The sequence below is a fragment of the Euwallacea fornicatus genome, chromosome 26 (genome assembly GCF_040115645.1).
Source record: "Euwallacea fornicatus isolate EFF26 chromosome 26, ASM4011564v1, whole genome shotgun sequence".
Classification (NCBI taxonomy): Eukaryota; Metazoa; Arthropoda; class Insecta; order Coleoptera; family Curculionidae; genus Euwallacea; species Euwallacea fornicatus.
The window spans coordinates 2,814,523-2,834,460 of NC_089566.1; the positions used below are offsets into that span (position 1 = coordinate 2,814,523).

The 19,938-nt window shown below is 39.9% G+C and overlaps 1 protein-coding gene across 2 annotated transcripts in view; it reads left to right on the forward strand.

Annotated features, from left to right (window-relative positions):
* Nucleotides 1–19,938, forward strand: part of LOC136347069 (protein qui-1) — a 124,381-nt gene that overhangs the window by 37,127 nt on the left and 67,316 nt on the right. For both annotated transcript variants that reach the window (XM_066296714.1, XM_066296715.1), the window contains exons 4-10: nucleotides 5,561–5,640; nucleotides 7,775–7,897; nucleotides 7,959–8,125; nucleotides 13,912–14,060; nucleotides 17,888–17,976; nucleotides 18,035–18,147; nucleotides 18,203–18,359. In XM_066296714.1, the coding sequence (XP_066152811.1) occupies nucleotides 5,561–5,640; nucleotides 7,775–7,897; nucleotides 7,959–8,125; nucleotides 13,912–14,060; nucleotides 17,888–17,976; nucleotides 18,035–18,147; nucleotides 18,203–18,359 (878 nt within the window). The remainder of the gene's footprint in view (nucleotides 1–5,560; nucleotides 5,641–7,774; nucleotides 7,898–7,958; nucleotides 8,126–13,911; nucleotides 14,061–17,887; nucleotides 17,977–18,034; nucleotides 18,148–18,202; nucleotides 18,360–19,938) is intronic.

Here is a 19,938-nt window from a genome sequence, read left to right on the forward strand (position 1 = left end):
AAACGTGACTTTGATATTCTATTTTTCCTTGCAAGTACACGAAATTTTTCTTTATAACAATGGACCGGAAACAATCATAAAGCTTTTGCCTTAAACGATTTTTTTTTTGTAATTATCTCAGCTAATCACGTAAGTAATAAAGCATTTCCACGCGGAAAAGTAACTCCGTAAAGGGCGGTCCAGATGTGATGCCGGACACTGGAATCTCGAAAGTTGTAACAGATGCAAGATCGGTTATATTGCGGTAAAGTTGTTCGATTGGACGCTCCACGAAGTGCCTTTTTGAGAATTGCAGAATTCCGGAGGTATCCGGAAAGACCCACAATTTTCGAAATAAAAAAAAAAGAAGAACAAATTTCCAGGCATTTATTTAGCGTGTAATTGAATATTTAAAAGCTTTTTGTGTTAGATTTAGGTGTCCCGCCGGTCCACGTCCAAAAAGGAACGAACAATAACATTTAGTTTCACTTTATGGAGTGAACGTCTGGACTCATTAAGAATATAGATGACTAGATAAAATAAACAAAAAAGGGGGAAATGGGAGATACGGCCACACGTAGGACAGGGGTCATTAGTCAGTCTTTGCATAGATCTTGCCCATGCAATACAAAATGAAATAGTGCTCCAGCTCATATTAACAACTCGTGCCGTGTTTTATTAACCTCTCATTCTCTTTCCTCATCCAAGATTTTGTCTTTGCCACTTGTCCTTACCTATAAAGCGTCTGACGTTTCGGCTTCATCATTATCATTATCATCATTATCATCATTATCATCATCATCATCATCATCATCATCATCATTATTATCATCATCATCATCATCATCATCATCATCATCAGCAGCATCAAATTTTTTTCAAAATAAACATTGATTTTTTTCATTTTTAATAATTTTTAGACAGAAGCTGTCTAGATAGATGCGTAGATAAAGGATGGTTTTAGACGAAGACTTATTTTCCGCATAACAAAATCGATACAACGGAAGAAACGCAATTAAACAAACACTCTCGTCTATCTCTCTGATGCTCATTATTCTCATGATAATCTTTTTCCCTCCAACTCGTTATCCTTTGGCAGGACTCGTAAATAGTAATTTTCTAACGTACTACTGAGATCGAGAAACAGGGTGAATTTTTCATCGAAACTTCGCGGTTGCCACGAAATTATGAAATCGTTTCGTCTGTAGGTTGGTGGCACTGCCTGTGGCATCTATGCAAAATTTAATATCAATATATTCGTTTGTTGCGGAGCTGCACGTATTTTGTAAACGTACAAAAGTGGGTTTTTCGACTTTTACTATGCCTGATTTTGCTGCGCATCGGATTTGTTTTCAATTTTGTGCGCGGAACGAATACTCTGCCGTGGAAACGTTGAGGATGACCCAAACAACTTTTAGTGATGCGGCAATGTCGCTAAAAATGTTTACAATTAGTGCAAAAGTTTTAAAGGAGGTCGAGGAGGAGTTCAAGACGAACAGCGCCCCAGACGACCATCGACATCTATCGATGAGAGCCACGTCGCGAAAATCAAAGATTTGGTACTCCCAAAATTGCCGATCGACATTAAGAGACCTTGTCAATGCCACGAGGAGTTCGTTTAGACCAACCCTAACCATTCTAAAAGACGTTTTGTCCCTCGAACGGACCACACCTCGATTGGCTCCAAAAACGCTCAATTTTTTGGCGGAAGAGCGTCGCGGCGAGACTCGTCAAACAGAGATTTCTGACTACCGGGACGTCATGAAACGCGTCATCGCGGGCGATGAGCCTTGGGTATGTGCAAACGACCCGGAAACAATCGACCAATCGAGCAAACGTCGTGCAAGCGGGAACTAAAATCGAAAAAACCGCGCCAAAGCCGTCGAAAAACCGAAGTAATGATGACAGTTTTCTTCAATTATCGCGATTTTGTGCGTTACGAATTTCTTCCGCCGCGCCAAATTGTTAACGAGAAATTCATTTGAGCGTTATGCCTCGTTTGACAACTCTTTGCACCGCGATAATGCACCGTCTCACACTGCGTCGGTTCTTTGAGGACGATTCGCCGAAAACTCGACCATATCGCACCGTTCCACAAACCGCCGCACTCGCCCGATTTAGCAGCGTTGGACTTCTGGCCGCTCAAAGGACCGCTCCGGGGACACGTCCCGTCTCGATTGAGGAGATAAATGCCGAATCGAAGGAGGTATTGTGAAGGTCGTCCGGGAAAGAGACTCCTGTGACTGTTTCGAGGATTGGAAAAAACGACGGCAAAAGCGCACTGTGTGGAAAGAGAATACTTTAAAGGCGATAAAATTTATTTGAAAGAAAAAATACAGTTTTCTCGTTTTATAAACAAATTTGCCTTTTTTCTTTCTTTTTTTTTTTTTTTTTTTTTTTTTTTTTTTATCAGAATCGCATATTTGAAGGTTGACAATGACGCACAGCTCCTCCGTTTTTTGAGATATTAAATTGAAATTTTGTGCGCATATCAGCGTCTACAATCTGCACGATTCTGATCTGCAAACGGCGGGGGAAACGGTGATAGAATCGCAATATTGCTAAATTATTGGCGCAACTGTGATCCGACACATGAACAATTTCTCGTTTGTTTTGGCCCAGTTTCAATCTTTCTTATCTAAGTTTCCAATCCCGAAGTGAAAATTTCGCTCTCTTATTTTTCATTACTTGCTTGCAAGAACGGCCGAGGGAAAAATCGATACCTAACATAACTTGTCAGTATACTGAGTCGGAGACTTAAATATGCGGACGAAATGTGGACCGAATTTGACAGATATGCGCGTGCGTTGAATCGGGGTTACGAATTAAACGTAACTGATTCAGGGCTACTAAGTGAAACACGAAATTGCAATTTAGTGATGCTGATCAGCGGTGCAATATCACAGAAACGATAAGAGGGCTAAGACGAACGTCACCACAGGAAGTGTGCATCCCTGTACGTGTCCTCCACCGCGAAGAATAATATGGGTGCTAAGTTTCAACCTGATATCTCAAAAACTAGAGGAACGGTCAAATGAGGCCCTCGAAAAATGTAAAAATTTAACATACTGTATGTAGGACACGACGTTTCCTGTATCATAGTTTTCATGATAATTTCCACTATTTGTACGCCGAAAGTACCACCCTCCCCCTAACTTTTCAGTGTATTGAAACAGAAATTTTTCTTTTTATAACAAAAAGTGCTTGGAAGTTCACGTAGTTTTCTAAGATTGTCAGCAGTTTCGTACAGGGTGTTTAATAAACGCGTGCCAATCCGACGTTGCATTTTTTGAACAATTCAGCGTTACCTTTTTACATATTTAAATTCTGCCTTTTGTTACGAGTTCAACGATACACACAGATCGTACCTTAAATCTTATAATTACAATGAAGAGTGTCAAATACAATAAATTACATCGATCGAAGTGATATGACAACAAAATGTCTGCAAAATTTGAAGAAAAGATGTCGATTATGTGTTGAGCATGGTGGGGGGAACAATGCCTGTAAAATAATAACAAAAACAAAAGAATTTGTTTGTTCTGCCTTATTGTTATTAAATTAAATTAAATCAAATTAAATTAAATTAAATCAAATTAAATCAAATTAAATCAAATTAAATCAAATTAAATCAAATTAAATCAAATTAAATCAAATTAAATCAAATTAAATCAAATTAAATCAAATTAAATCAAATTAAATCAAATTAAATCAAATTAAATCAAATTGATTTTATTTACGCTATAACTTGTAAACAAACGAAAATCGGATAACAACATTTGAGTTTTTTTAAATTTATTTTTCATGTACAACACGCTCCTGAAGTTTGGCACGATCCTCCCGACTCACCCTGTATATGTATATAAATGGAAGATTTTTTCATCCACGTGCGTATTTAAGAAAATAAAGTTGACGATGATGACTTAGAGGCGAAACGTCGGCTAGGAACGTCTTCTCGAATTCGAGAAGTGCCCGTGGCAAAGAGCATGTTCCGGTTTTAAAGATGTTTTGTTAAACGTGGCCAGGCAAAAACACGAATCTCCATTTTTCGCGACGGAACCTTCGAAACCATTCGGAGATTTTCCAGTTGTTGAAAAGCCAGTTTGTCGAGTGTCTCTTTGTGCAACTTGGTCGCCGTTTAATCGACCTTCCAGCTCTTACGGTTTTCGAGATCTCAATGGCAAACCCCGCGTTTGGACCGTCCAGCGGATGACGTAATTAAGGTCGGCAAGACAAAACTTGGGAAAGTCTCGTTTTAAAGTAAATGTCACATTTTCAATTTCATACGTGGCGGTCCCATTTCCTTCTCGAATTCCATTCGTCATGAGTGCATTCTTGTATGGATATACTTAACGTGAAAAAGTTCTAATTGAGGTATCATTACGGAACACATGCTGAAAATTCTTCGTAAGGGTTTCCACTTTGTACTCGTCGTAGTTGATTGCCTGGATTCAAACCTTCGTTTGTAGCCGTGTATTTGACGTAACATCGTTATCTGTGTACATTATGAAAATCGCTCAATTTTCCTCATGACAAACACCTCCTTCACCTATTCTTCCATAAATACGCAGCGAATGCGGTTGAAAAACCTCAGTGATTTATGATAATTTCTGTAGCACTGGGAATTTCACGTTAAAGTAATAACATTACCCTCAAATATCATTAAAAAGTAATGATCCTCCCAAACACGGCATTGTACTTCTGGCGATTTGTTGTATATCATGCTTCCTTGCTTTCGCCCAATACAAATTCATTTCGGTCAACTGGGTAAAAATGCCAGGAAAATGTTATTCCTCCAGCTTGGGCATTCGAAACTTGTATTTGCATAATCCAGATCGAATGTATTTCTTCATGGGAAAATGAGGAGGACTTCGTGATGAGTGGAAAGTGTCACGAACAAGTGTTGTCAGTTCCTTCGATTTGTAAATCCGGAGTTATTTTCGACTTGTAATTTTTTGGATCGCTCTCTGGCATCGCGCATGTAAACATGGATATTTATTATTCATTATGCTCCTTTTATCTCTGCGAAGGCAGATCCAAATCCAAATTCTTCGGCATGTAACCGCCGACATTTTTCCTACTAAATTTACCTAATTTAATGCTAATTTCTGACGTGCGTAGGATTCGAGACCGAGTGCATAAGTAGGACGATCGTAATGATGTTTAATAAGGAGGTTCCATGCAGATGATCCTTGCCCACGGAAAAATCCAACCCCTGGAGACAACGCGCGGGCAAAAATTTTAGCACATTGTACGTATATTGCTTTATTGCGTGTAGGGAGTCATCAGCATTACTTAAATACACCCTGTGCTAGGGTTTCTTATCCCTGTGACTACAAAAGTGATCGTTATACGATTACATTGGGTGTATAGAAAGGCTTTTTAAACATTTCGAAACCCATCAGCGACCATTTTTCTTATTATCGAGGTCCTGTTCCCGTTGCAATGAAAGAGATATGGCAGCCACGTTTCGGCAAAAGTGCCCGTTATTTATATCGGGGCGAGCTCGTTTTCCTGCTGTTCCATCACCCTTTCTCCAGGAAAAGTACTTGTTACCGTAAACGTGGATCGTTGATTTTAGATTTCGCTAATGAACGAAGAATATTGCTAGAGAATGTGGGACCGGAACTGCAGTCGGTTTTCGAGGACCATAAGATCGAGGTAAGACCACTAATCTCCGTTAACGCTTCCACCATGCATTCATGGGGAGCCCGGAAAGGTCATGTCGTAAATTTCTACGTGTCATAGAGAAGGCCGAAGTAATGCGGTGCTTCACCGCAAGAAAAACATTCTTCACGGCCTCCGTTACCGAGTTCTTTGCTCTCAATATAAGAAGTTAAAAAGAAACTATTTTCACCGTGGTGTTCGGAGAATTTTCATGGAAACGGTGAATGTTGCGCAGCTTAAGTAACTCACAGTCGTGCGTATTTTCACGTGTCTTCCATGCGGAGGAGAAGCAGAAGTTCCTCATTTAAGCTCATTCGTTGTTTTAGCGAGTTGACGAAATCGACATTTTCTTCATGGCCTCATTACGATTTTCCTGCAAAGTGCAAGCGCAAGTCGGACACGACGACGGCGAAGGCACTGAGCAAAAAGGGTCGTTACATCCGGTTGTCATGACAACAAGACTTTTTCACGATTAAAGAAACATGAAAAGGGCAAAAAATAATTAAAAAAATTAAAAACTATGAAAGATAAATAATAAAACGTAAATTATTTAATATTGCTTCGAACTTATTTGTATTTACGTATGTACGATGAAACACATTATATATTCAAATATTATGTGATTTTCGCTTACTCTTTGCGACATGAGTTAAAGTGAACGAATTCAATTCGAACTGGTTTCTTTCAGAGGCCTTTCGTCGCTGAAATAACTGCGTAGCCCGAAACCGTTCGGGGTTGCAGAGGGGAGGTAGAGCGGTACCGCTGGTGGTACCGACACGGAACCTAAACGAAAGTATCGACACGTGAAAGCCTCAGATTCTATGGCTCATGCCCTTGTCGCAGTTTTGGTTGCTCAGCGTCGATGAATGGCTCAAAGGAACCGATTTTTTGTGTATTTACAATAACTGCAACATGATTTCGACATTGCCAGCACCAATCAGAAATTCCGCACAAAGCAGCTTGGACTCAGAAGACAAAGCGGCGTTTCAGCAGTTCCACGCGCAAATCACATAAGTGCCCTCGATCGTGCATAGAAAAAAGACATTTTCTGGAATTTGTCTGGAAAGCCACCGAAGCAGTACTTTTAAAAAAATGCCGATCGCTCTTTCAACCACTTCCCAAATAATGCCGCTAGTATCGACTTTATACTACAATTACTATACTACATCCCGTAGCGTCGTTGGACTCGGCTGGCAAACCACCGAAAGTGTCCTTTTTGCGGACGTTTTTACAATGGGGTAAACGCAGATCCGACCAAACAGTCGAATTTCCGTCTTTATGTGCGACTTATCGTTATAACCGACCTCGTTATTCGCCATTTTCAATGTACCTCACTTTAATCCACATCTTGTATCGTCTTTGAGAAAACCGCAGTTCGTTATCGACGTGCGTCATGCATATTAACAATTTGAAATCGATTAAAATAGCAGTTTAACATAAAATGTGGACCTAAAGTTAACAATAATGTTCACGTTAACATTCAATATTAGTTATTTGAATAATATCCCGGAGCTCAGCAACGAGGAGTGCGCAGGTGTGGATCTAATGGTGGGACTTGTAGAAGGTGACGCTGTCGAGGCTGCGCTCCGAGGTGCTCATATTGAACATTCTCGATGGCTTTAGCTGTAATACATACTATTTTTTATTATTATTTTTTTAATAATAAATAGTTGTTTTGTTTTATTTCGAATTGTTGGCACGCGTGGTATATTGATGGCAAAGCGTGACTTTCTCAAAGGTGGCGCAAGAAGTACTGTATTTGTAGGGGAATTTAGGGAAAATCGAGTTATAAGAAATACCGATTTCGTCAGCTGGCCAAAAGAAATGAACGAGTTTAACGAGAAATTTTGCATTTCCCTGTATAAGGAGCGCACGTGAAACATCCATTTACGTATGAAAATGAGCACGACCAAGAGCTGTTTTAACCGTCCAGCTACCACGAAAATTGCTTAAGAGCTACAATATAAAATACTTTCTTTAACTTCTTACTTTCAGAGCGAATAACCTGGCAACGAAGCCCGCTAGGATTTTTTTAATACGGAGCATTAGCATTGCTTCGGCCTCCTCGAGAACCCCTAGAATTTATGACGTCACCTTTACGGACACCCCGTGTAATTGACAATTTTAGGTCGAACTGGTCGACATGCATTTTGGTTCTGACGAAAGAGAACAGTACGATCCCTGGATTTTCAAGGATCATTTACACGAAATTAGGAGCTGTCATAAAATATCCAGAGGCTGCTTTTTCCTCGTAAGTGTTGGGGAGTGAACAAGTACTTACAGTCCAGTACAAAGCATTAATTTTGTTTCAGAATTTGGTAGGAGATAAATGCGGCCCCTTAATAGTCCCCGAGAGATTTGATGAAGACGTATATTGGTCCCTGATCAACGTTGCGAAAGACTTAGGGGAAAGCAGTGATATATTAACGCGGCTCTATAGTAAGGGCGAAAATGAATTTGTACTGTTACGTGATATCAAGTAAGTTAATTACTCAGCGTAGTTGTCCATCGACTCGCTTCAAATCCCCCACGAATAAACCCCTCAGAACACTATCCGAGTTATTAATCATTAGCCGAAGACAACCGAGACCGCGAATTTCATATTTTCCGTACTAGGTGGATTCTGGAATTACCCGTAATTTTGGTAACAAAGGGGGCTCTTTCTCTTAAACAATAAGACACTCTGTAGGTGTCTAGCAGTTCGTTAAACAAAAGATTGCCATTTATTTAAATTAAACTTTCCTTTTGGCGAACAAAAGATCGCCTCGTTTTCCATTATACAACGTCTACAGAGATTCGTTTTATGTGGTTTGCTAGGAAAAATTACTCAGTCATTCGTTATTGTGTCAATTCGTTGAAATGTTATTAATTATTAGTTGTGCATTATGTGGCGATCACGAGTGGCTCTAAAACATTGCCACTTAGAGCGATTCGGAGTTAAATATTCATGCCCTGCCGGGGGGTAGAGCAGCTCCCTACAGTCCGAAATAACACACACAAGATTAATCGTTCTCGATTTGTATTTTTTTTTGTCGAATTTTAATTTGGATGACGTAAGTGGTGCTGCGATACACCCAGGGTACCGGTCACGTGTCTAACAGATTGCCGCCCCGGACGCCCGATTTTTTTCGTTAAGACATATTGCACAAAATTTTTCGGAAAAACCGACAGAGTTCCTCGTGGAGGACGGACACTCGCCCGACACGCGTAATTCTCCCATCTAGCATTCTTCCGAAATAATCATTAGGAAAAAACGAGATTTAATTACCTTAAATCGGGCACTGATGCGCCAAGTGACAGTCAGACTTGCGCTCAAAGGACCACGAGACTGGCTAATTGCAATGGGATTTCGCACGGTACCACCCACCTGCCAGAAACCTTCAACGTAGAAAATTCTACAACCACTCGTAAACTCAACTTGTTTCGAGCAACTTCAGTAAAAAAGGTGTGAAAATTTAAAAGAAAAATTATCGCATTTATCAATTTTTTAAACCTAAGTGTGACGTCAGAAGTGAGTGCATGGAGAAGAAACGGCAACGGCAATAATTGCGGCAATCCGCTTCCCCAAGGAAGAATAATCGACATGTGTTGCCGAAGCGATCAGTTATACAGGTTGCCCCTAAAAGGCCTTTACAACGCTCTACCATAGGTGGCTGCGATCAAAGTATAACGGTTTCGCGCATGTTTGCCTCAGTCCCAGAATTGACAATAACCGAGCTACCGGGTGGCAAAGTTGAAATGTGAAATTTCGTTTTTAGTCGTAATCGTTAAACGGCACGAAGAATTCATGTCCGCAAGCGAAATTCGTGTAGATACTAGGGGGCGCCACGTGCGCGTTTGGTACCTGTTCAGGTCCTTAAAGCCCTTTTGACTGCAACAGCAAACCGCCTTTGGGTGAAAAAACGTATTTGCGCGGCGTTTTTGCTTAAAAAGATTGCACCTTAATCAAGTCGCTAACTACCAACACTTCCGAGAGAAACGCTTCTGAAGTAAATGCAAAAGGGCATAAGTTTTTCCAGGCTCGATCTCTTCAAGTCTATTTTTCGTTGCTAAGGAAGAACTATTATTGTCGTTGCAGTCGAATCGATCCTCCCTAACATACTAACCCTACCCCCTACTTCCCTAATAACTTCGCCACCCTGCAGCCCGGTTAATGTCAATTTTTGGACTAAAGCAAACGTGGTTGACTCGTTCTGTTGTGATCTCAGCTACCTGCGGCAGAGCGTTGTAAGGACCTTTTGGAGACACCCTGTATTAAAATCAACGTGCGTTAAGTAGAGGCAGAGGAACTGCAAAACGAACAGAAGCAGTTTTGAACGTTAATTTTTGTAATAATTTTTAATGTTGTCAAGATTTTTCTTCCTCCTTTTTAACTTTTTTCAGACACCTTTGTTCGAATCAAGTTTCTTTTGGACTTTCGCAAGCTTCGAACGTCTGTTTTGCGTCTACTGTTCCTGGCAAATCATCCAGAAGATTTGAAAATTGTCCCGTGATTTTGCAAATTAGTGCGTTACTTAAGTGAACTTTACCTAACAATGAATGCGGAAAAGTCCCAGTTACGGGGATTACGAAACTAGTAACGTAAAGTGAAAGCTCGCCACTGGCACATGAGCGTAGTCTGAAGCAAAGTTTCAGAGGTCCACCAGCCCGTGCAGTTAGGCGAATAACGACAAAATTAAAGTAGCGCATTGGTCAATTTCTCCAACTCAATCGAAATGATCTCACTGGTAATGTTGTCGGGAGTTGGAAAAACTGGACATAATCGGACGATGTATTGGGTGCATTTAGGGTACAACAGCACTGCAGCGTTTTATTGCATCGGCTCCATTTCGCTGTAGCGCTGGCTTAAAGTGGTAAAGCGTGTTTCGCCGGAAGGCTAAAATTTTAAATCTTCAATTTTTACTAGATCTAATAAACAGCTGCTTATCAAATTAAATTGTTAGAAAAAAGCTTTCAGCGCATTTAAATTTCAAGTGCAGCAGCGCTCGGCCGCTGCAAATTCCCCGAATGCGCCGATAATTATTTTTAAGCGAATTTTTGATATTTTGAAGTAAATAAAACATATTTTTGACGCTTTATGGCCGAGCTCAATTATACCGCAGTAGTTTTTGAGAAGAATTGCGCACAGGGTGTCTAAACTTTAAAATTTCACGAAGTAGCTTTTGTTGACTTCAGACTTGGAATCCACGAGGCCTGCGCACCTGGATCTACACAACAGATACGCATCACCAGTTGTTCCGTTCCAAGTTTGATTCTCAAGTTTGGGCGATTTGAAAATTCGGCAAAAATTCAAATCCTTCTGCACCTTGAACCAACCGGAATTCACCTACGTACGCGGCTCGTCTTCGGCGGCTGACATAATCCGCTTATGGAAAATTACAAGTTGTCTCGTCCTTTTTTTTTTTTTGAAATTCGCACTTTTGTTTTGTGAAAAAATACCTGATTTTGTAAAAATGTTTTCAACTTGATATAGCTTCCGGTTAAACCGGAAATCGACTATTACCTCGTTTCTTTGAATGGAACGTGACAGTTTCTTTTCATCAAAATAAGTTTTTTTGTAGAAAATAAACGTAAATTTGATTCATAACATCACGCAGTGCCGATTCTCAATTGTTTTTTTATTTATTTTCAGTTTTTACGGCTTTTTCGAGGCCTGTAGAGCTTCACTATAACTGAATTATCCACAAGCCCATTCGACGCAAATTGACGAAAGAAATCATAAATTACGGAAAAACTAACACATTTTATGATCTATATAAGTATCAAAAACTAATACTTTTTGATTAAATCGAACAAACCGATAAACTACTTTATACTTCGAAGGTAATGGATACATCAGCGCTCTTTTACACGATCAAGTTCTTTAATGCTCATTTTGATTGATCGTTCCATTTTTTCGCAGTGTCAGGTTTTTTCCACATAACAAAAATACACGAGACTTGTAATTTTCCACACACGGATTGTCTCAGCTCCCCAACGCAAACCCTGTACATACGTGGTTTTCAACCGTAGGCTCTTACTCTATCCCATGATACAGAATGTGCGTTTAACTCTGAATTTCCCTGGATACAGGGCGGATTTTTACAAGTGTCAATATCTTGAAAATCACGACGGGAATGGAAAAATCCAAAAACACGTCTACCACAATATGACGACGGAGGATGATCGAGGGTGTGATGAACTCATTACCCTCTACGAAGTGCACTCCAGGCCACCCCAAGTTTTTCTTTTTTCAATTGCACGGGCATGGTTGCAACATACCTTCGAATGGCATTTTCAATGAATTTTTCAGTGGTGCCAAAGCTACTGGAATTCCATCTCCAAATGTGTCAGATAATGGCTAAAATGCAATGTCCACGAGTAAGACGGCTGGACATAGAACCAAATGGTTTACGAGCAGGATTAAGTAATAGAATTGGTTATTCATTTAAAATTTTGATGTGATTAAATCAAAGCGTAAGACTTGCCGCTCGATATGAATATATATTTTTTTATAATGAGTGTTCGTTATTTTCCGTACGAGGGTAAAAAATTACATTCACGTCCTTTACGGACATTAACAAAAGCTTCCTTAAAAGTGGCACGGCACTCAGCAATAACTCGCTGACTTAACTCTTCAATTGTTTCTTGTTGGGTTGTGAACGCTACAGATTTCAAGTGCCCCCATAAAAAGAAATCCAAGGGCGTCAGATCGGGACACCTAAGGGGCCATTCTATTGCTCCTCTCCTTCCAATCCATCTTGCGGGGCAATTGTCATCCAACTACTCCCTAACGGGTAGAACAAAATGTGGCAGTGCCTCGTCCTGTGAAAGTCTTAGTAAATTCTCGTCCAGTTAGAGTTCGTCATTTTCGTCTTGCCGATTCTCTAACTCATGGATTGCCGATGGTTCAATAGCTTTTTCTAAACGATCACGGTTTGCAAATTGCCATCAATAATCAATAAACAAAGGCCTTATGATAGTATATCCAAGGATCCAGGCCCAAAAATTCAGTTTTTATGGATATTGAGTGGTTCCTTCTCTCATAAGATATGAGGCATATAGGGTTTGAGGGTATGATATAGGATAGGGTATATATATATATATATATATGAGGGTTTGAATCACTCCAGATTCTAAAGTTGTGCCTATTAAAAGCATCATTCAAGTAAAATGTGGACTTATCACTAAAGCGAACGTGTAACAGTAGTCAGGGTTGGTTAGTAATCAAAGTTTGCATTACCTCGCGATATTCAATTCGTCGGTCTGGATCATCTTCAATCGATTCCTAATGCAGTGGAATTTTGTGTAATTTTAGAACTTTTTGGACCGATCCCGTTGATGCTCTACTCAAAGTACAAGGTGTTTCAATTTGGAGTGTTGTGTCTAACTTTTGTGTAGTCAAGAAAGGGATTTTTCTCGTCAAAACACTCCAAATTGCAACGCCCTGTACATAAGTGCCTGACAGATAGACAATAATGGATTCCGGGAAAGTTTTCCGAGAACTTCGATTTGAGTGAGCTCATGTCATATCCTTGATTGCTTCCTGTTTTTAACGGCCACCGAACCGGTTTTTTGCATTTTAAATTATTGCTAATTCTCTGCTGACAATGCGCACCGAGGACGTGAATGTAAATAGAACGGCCCCCCAAGTCTCCCGATCTCACCCCTTTGGAATTCTTTTTGTGGGGGCACTTGACATCCGCAGTGTTCAAAACCCAATCGGAAACGGTTCAAGGGCGCAAATAGCGAATTATTGCTGAGTGTCGTGCAATTCCTAAGGAAGCTTCCGTCAATGTGCGAGAGTGCGAATATCATTTTTGCGGTTGTGCGGAAAATCACGAACACCCATTATAAAAAAATGTTAATATCGAGCGGCAAATCTTCCGCTTTGATTTAATTACGATAAGAATTTGAATCGATTATCGGTTCTGTAATTTACTTACTCTTGATTGATAATCTTTTAATTACGTGCCTAGGTATCTTACTCATAAATTTTGCATTTTACCCATTATCGGATGCATTCGTGGGGGGAATTCCAGATAATTTGGTGTCATCGAAAGTTTACTGAAAACGCTTTTCGACGATATGTCGCAATCATGCCCGCGCCATTAAAAAAAATCACTCGGGGTGGGGCTGGGGCGCATTCGTTAGAGGGTAGTCAGTTCATCATCAATCATCCTCCCCCGTTATGGTAGGCGCGCTTTCGGATTTTTCTATTTTCGAGATATTGGCATTCGTACTTTTGAAAAACCTGCCGTGCGTACGCACTTTATTTGTTTCTAGAGACATTAGCACAGAAGAATGGAAAACACAGTGCTCGTCAATATTGAATTTGATTCACGTGTGCCATCAAAAGGCAGCTAACGCCACGAAGAAAAAACTCGAAAGCTTGCTAGAGTCAATGGTGGAGCAACAGTACACTTACGCTTTAGGTAAGTCGTACGTTCGAGTCTTACCCGTTCAGGTAAGGCTTAAATAAAGACAACAATTTAGCGAAAGGTTAAATCGACGAAGCCATCGTTAAACGATTGACTAGTTGAGTTTTCAAATTAAAAAGACGACAACGAGGAGTTAAAGTCTTTGTGACATTGTGGGGGCCAACAAAGAGCGTTATCCGTTATCGATTTTAATTGTATTCCTATTTCGAATTCATTCTGGCAGTGGCTCGAACGGCAATTATAATTTATTTATTGTACCACAGGTGAAATATTGTTTTCCACCCCAAGACCTCGATTAATAAACACCGGAACGTGACGAATTTATTCATCCCAAAATAGCGATATACGAAAGAGAACCAAGAAAGTTTCGGAGTAAAATTCCTCCTCCGGCCGTCAAAACATGATTATTTGAGGAAATTAATGTCAAAACTTAAGAGAAGTTTGAGTTAAAGTTGTGGGACCATTATGTAATTCAAATGAAGCCTAAAATTTGAGTTCGCATCTTAAAAGCTCGGTTTATTCTAGAGCTTTGGCTCATACTTTTAGAAACAAATGACCGCAGACAAGAATTTTCGTAAGTCGATTTTTATAAGCTAAAAGTTTTTCTTGTTAGCAAAGTTGATGACAGTCGGGCAAAAGACTACATAGACTGCTTAATTGGCTGGTTTAAAGCCGGAAAAACCCTGGGTTGATCAATATTTTACTTCGCAATTTTCACAGAGACTCGTAAAAACGACGCTATTTGTTTCGGCTACCCTTAGGTGGTGTATTTTTAATTATTTCTACGTTGCCTTGCGAAATTACAACACTACCTGGATGATAAATTGCTCCACTCAGGAACGTACTTACCGAACGACTTGTGTGTTTTAAAAAAAAAACTTAACGTAGCTTGATAAAACAACAATCTACCCAGTCAAATGCGTCGACGTAACGTTACGTTCCTACTAATATTCGTCTAACGAATTCCTTCCAATCTTATATGGAAATTCCACATATCCAACATTTCAGTCCGTAATCAAAGTGGATACAGCGACACGTAGCCGAAATAAGTTTTCCAGATATGCCATCAGGGAAAGTTAATGGTTTTCCAATATTATCTGGGAGCTGGACAAAAGTGTGTCGAACTTTGATATATTATGAATAATTGCCTTGTTGTTCATTCGCAACGATGCCGGTTTAAAAATATTTGTATCGGTTTCACATAGAGAACTTTCAGATATCGTCGGAGTGCCCGCGATCAGAGGATTCATTCACGGAAAAGGAACGTGAAACGCACAATTCCTAGAAGTAAATTTGCACCGTCTGAAGACACGGAACGTGGAACAAAAGCTTCTTTTAGACCTGAACCTATCGCCGCCCAACGGAAGGTACGACAAAGCGAACGCCGAACAAATCTATTCGGACGGAGAAACAAACCGGCAGGATTTGCAAACGTGTAACTGGCCCCGGCCGTGTTCGGCGTTCGGTTCGTTCTATCGTGCGTCGAGCGGCCAAATGTTCAGGACCGCGCGTAGCTTTTGTTATGCGTAGTACGCCACTTTCGCGCGGCTCAATGGGGTAACGTGACTCCCTTAAAACACCTAATGGACGTCGCGTTTGAAGAAAGGAAGAGGCCCGCCCCGTAAGAAAAGATTTAACGACGAACATTTCACGAATGCGATATTTTGCCCCGCTCCAGTGGTCTAGCGGCAGGATTTAAATTTGTGACATGCTTGCTCCCTAGGACGCTCCGTTACTGTCATAATTAAAGTACCTTTGCGAAGGGCGAATCTGCTCTCCTCGACTTAAAAAAAAACTAACAGTAGAGTATCTTAAGGATCTACAGTTTCGCACTGTGCTAGCAGGCTTAAATGCGTGGCAAATTCAAAATTGCGGCAGGACACGTCAGTGTCATATTTGACGTAAGTTTGTAAGGGGCTGAAACTACCCTCTCTCCTACAAAAACAGAAACAAATAGTAGAATATCACACGAATGTGCAGCTGCGCGATATTTTAGCGAGCTCAAATGCGTGTCAACATATGTCTTTCAAACGCGTGACAGGACACGTCACTCTCACATTTGACACAACTCCGTGAAGGGTTGAAACTACTCCCTCTCTTAACAGAAAACACATAGTGTAGTGCCCAACGAATCTACGGTCGCGCACTGTTCCAGTGCGCTTAAACGTGTGGCGAGATATATCTTTCAAATATGTGACGGGACGCGTCACTGTCATAGTTGACATCTTTTAGAAGGGTAAATTTACTTCTACGCGGGAACGAAAGCTGATCAACTGTCGCGCGAATGTGACGTTATACTCTATTCCAGTAGGGCTCGAATTTATTCCACAACATTTCTAAGACAACTTGTATTTGTCTTACTTAAAATGTTATAGTTTTGTGAGGGGTCGTTAAATCTACCCCCACGTGGGAAAATAAATCGTGAGATATCTCGCGAATCTGACGTCGTACACTATCCTACATGGGGGAATATATGTAAATCGTCAATTATTGCGTCATTCATCCATCTATCCGGCCATCTATCCATATCATTAGACATTTATTCTTTTAACGATATTCCCCGTTATTTTGCAGAAATAATGCATTGAATGGGGAGTTTTAGAGAAAACTCAAAGCTTTCTGATGGCATGGAACGCTTTTCGGTAGCTGTAACAGGCAGATCGCAGAGAGACCTCAAAGCACAATTTCGAAAAGCGATTTTTAAAAATTCGAGACAATTCGTACTAACGTCCATGCGCGTTAATTTCATGTTAAACGGACGTATGCATATACAGGGTTCGCCATTACTCCGGCCTCGGTTCCTGGTGTCTTTGTATAAATATCAATATGAAATGTTTAGTACAGTACTCGTTTATATTAGAAAGCTGCGTGATTTAATTTTTTGTTTGTTTATACAGAGCGTTCCGTTTTCGCTGGGCAGCATAAAGTTATAATTTTTTAGATAGCAACCCATAACTTTTTTTATGCCATTTGATGAAACCTTAATCCAGAAGGAAAATACATAAAACATATTTTAAATTGGTTGCGGCGTTGCCATATTAGAGAAATTTCTCTAAAAATGCAGCATCAGAAAGAAATTATCACAAAACTGGTGTTTTTTGAAACTTGTTTTTGCAAAGTGGTAAATGAAAGTCAGAGGTGCTGAAAAGCTTTAAAACATCTTTTTAATGCACCATACTTTTTTTGTATAAGAGCGCTGATTGGCGTATGGCGAATAAAAATAATGGCGAACCCTGTATATTGAGTGTTTCTGGGATTCGCAATCATCTATCGGAGATGCCAGACGGAACGTGAAAACACTGTAGGAAAATTACCATGAAACTAAAACAGCTTACTCTGAGTAATAATTTGACTAAGTACTAAACGGGTTACTCGTTTCCACAGACAAGCTCTAATGCAGCTATGTAGAAACGAGTCCGTTGCTTTGGCGTTTGCCAGAAAAACTTAAATATGTCATAAAATTTAAGAACTTGCAACTTCCCCTTTTCCCTAACTCAGGTATGACGTAGGTCATCATTTCGGGACCTTTCGCGAAATATTTCACTTTGCGGCTTTGAATAGCGGGACTATTAAAGTAATGAAAAATAGAGAAAATGCCATTTTCTTCCATCTGCCGAGATAATAATTTTTAAATTGTCCAGACATGGTCGCTCGTAGGTATATTGGGAATTATTGGCTTCTAAACCCATTAAGCGGATTAGCTGCAAAATCTGGCCAAACCAATGGCTATAGCAAATTAAATTTATAGTATTAAAGGGCTTAACGTACGTAGCGCAAATAAATAACGATCAAGTAGGGGATAATCTATTTATTTTTTTCAGGTTTAGCGCCTGGCACTGCTCACCATGTAGTGAGTGTAATACGAGAGTACCATGACGAAGATATCAACGAAATAAAAGAATTTTACAGGGTAATTGCCGGTAATCCCCATGAGGAAGCCTCGGTGCACTCACACAGGTATTTTGCAGGATAAAATGCACCAGTATTCAGACTCTTTAAAAACTTATTGCCAATCACAACATGAAGTCTTTCGATCTCATATACGAAATACGATTCCAGAAGAAAATAGACTGTGTTTTCAGTAGGTGTACCAATATTTTCCTGTACTCGTAACCAATGTTTTTTTCCCATTTCAGCGTCCCCTGGAAGGGGGGCGAATTAAGTCACGACAAGGCAGAACACGAGGCATATCTTAGTAAATTTAAGAATAATATTTTTCATAAAATAAAAGAGCTTATCAGTAAAAATTTAGACGAAGAGCCCGAACTCAAGTCAAGAAAAAAAATCGTAGAAGTAAGTGTTAAGGCGCGTCTAGGCTATGTATGGAGCAAGTAAAGTTTTATAAAGGTGTTATAAAACTAACGCATTATTCAACATTGTTGTGCAGTAATCTGGCTTTTGAGCCAGCTTTCAGGCTAACAAAGTCCAAGTATAAAAATAAGCAACTTTTATAATATTTTATAATGTATGGTCGGGCCCAGGTCCGTCGATTTTACGGGGCTTTACAACTTTCTTTGATGTTACCCACCTTTGTCGGATAACAAAACAACATGTTGTATAACTTGAAAACCGCCGTACGACATTGTTGCATGTAATAATTATGCATTGTGTCCTCTAAAAATACGAATAACTTTGCTATATAACGTCTCGCGTTACATAGTCTGGACGAGCATTGTAATTCTACCATATTTTCGTTTGGGAGCTGGTTCGGTTACCTTCATTATGGTAAACTGATATTAGTTAAACTTACGTAGATCACATTATTAGGAAGCGAGTAATTGGAAGGACGATAGGAGTCTAAGATCTAACTAAACGCTGGGGCGAACTGAAGCGAGGAAATAACTTGATTTCCTATACTTCTGCAGTCTGATTAATGATTCGAAATTTATATTTCTGCTCTGATTCTAAGTTGTGTAACGTCGAATGAGCGATTCTTGCGTTTCTTCACCGAACCGGCCATGGGTATTGACAATATCGAATTTTTTTTGAAAACTGAGCGTCAACTGAAAGGGTACACTCGGTATTGGTACCAGCTCGGAGCTAGATTGTCTCGGGGCCAGCCTGGAAATGGTCCAATCTTCCTTACGTTTGGTAGATTGACTAACACACGGTAGAAGTAAAGAAGCGATGGAATTTTGTTGGAAATTTCAGTGTATGTAAGTTTTTTTACCCCTTTTTTTCCAGCGGGTTCCGGAGAAAGGCGCCATGCCTTCGGCCATGTTCGTTTTTCTTTCTGATATTTTGCCTAGTTCGCTAGAATTTTTCTTTTTTTTTTTTATAAAAAGCGCTTGTCTATAGCAATGAGACTTTAATCTAACTCTTGATAGACACTTTCTTAGGAGTTTCATACAGCATGGACGTAAAGCATGGAAATTGCTCGAACACGTCAACCTTAATTTATAAATGCGTAACACGTGACATCAAACGATTTCTTATGAAGTTATTAATGTCGTAGAAGTGACGTCATGTGCTCTTTTTTCAAATTACAAACAATTTGATTTTGTGTTGTTGTCGCGATTTCCAGTTTGATAGTCGATGACAGACTTTAGCTGTGGTATTTCGATTGTACGAGGATGTTCCCGAAAGTACCCGATCTAACGATTAAAAAAAAATAATAAAAAATATTACATTATTTTTCGTCATAGTCCCCTTTGAGGTCGAGAAACTTTTGGTTTCTGTGATCTATTTAAAGTAAGAAGCTTCGAATATGCCAAAATGGGCATTAACCTCGAACTCTGCCTCTTCGTCGTTGGCAAACACCTTTTCACCGAGTCACTGATTCAAGTTTGGAAGCAAAAAATAATCCGAGAGGGCTAGATCTGGCGGATAGGGTGGACGAGGATTTCGCCAAATGTGGTCATTTTTTCCTAAT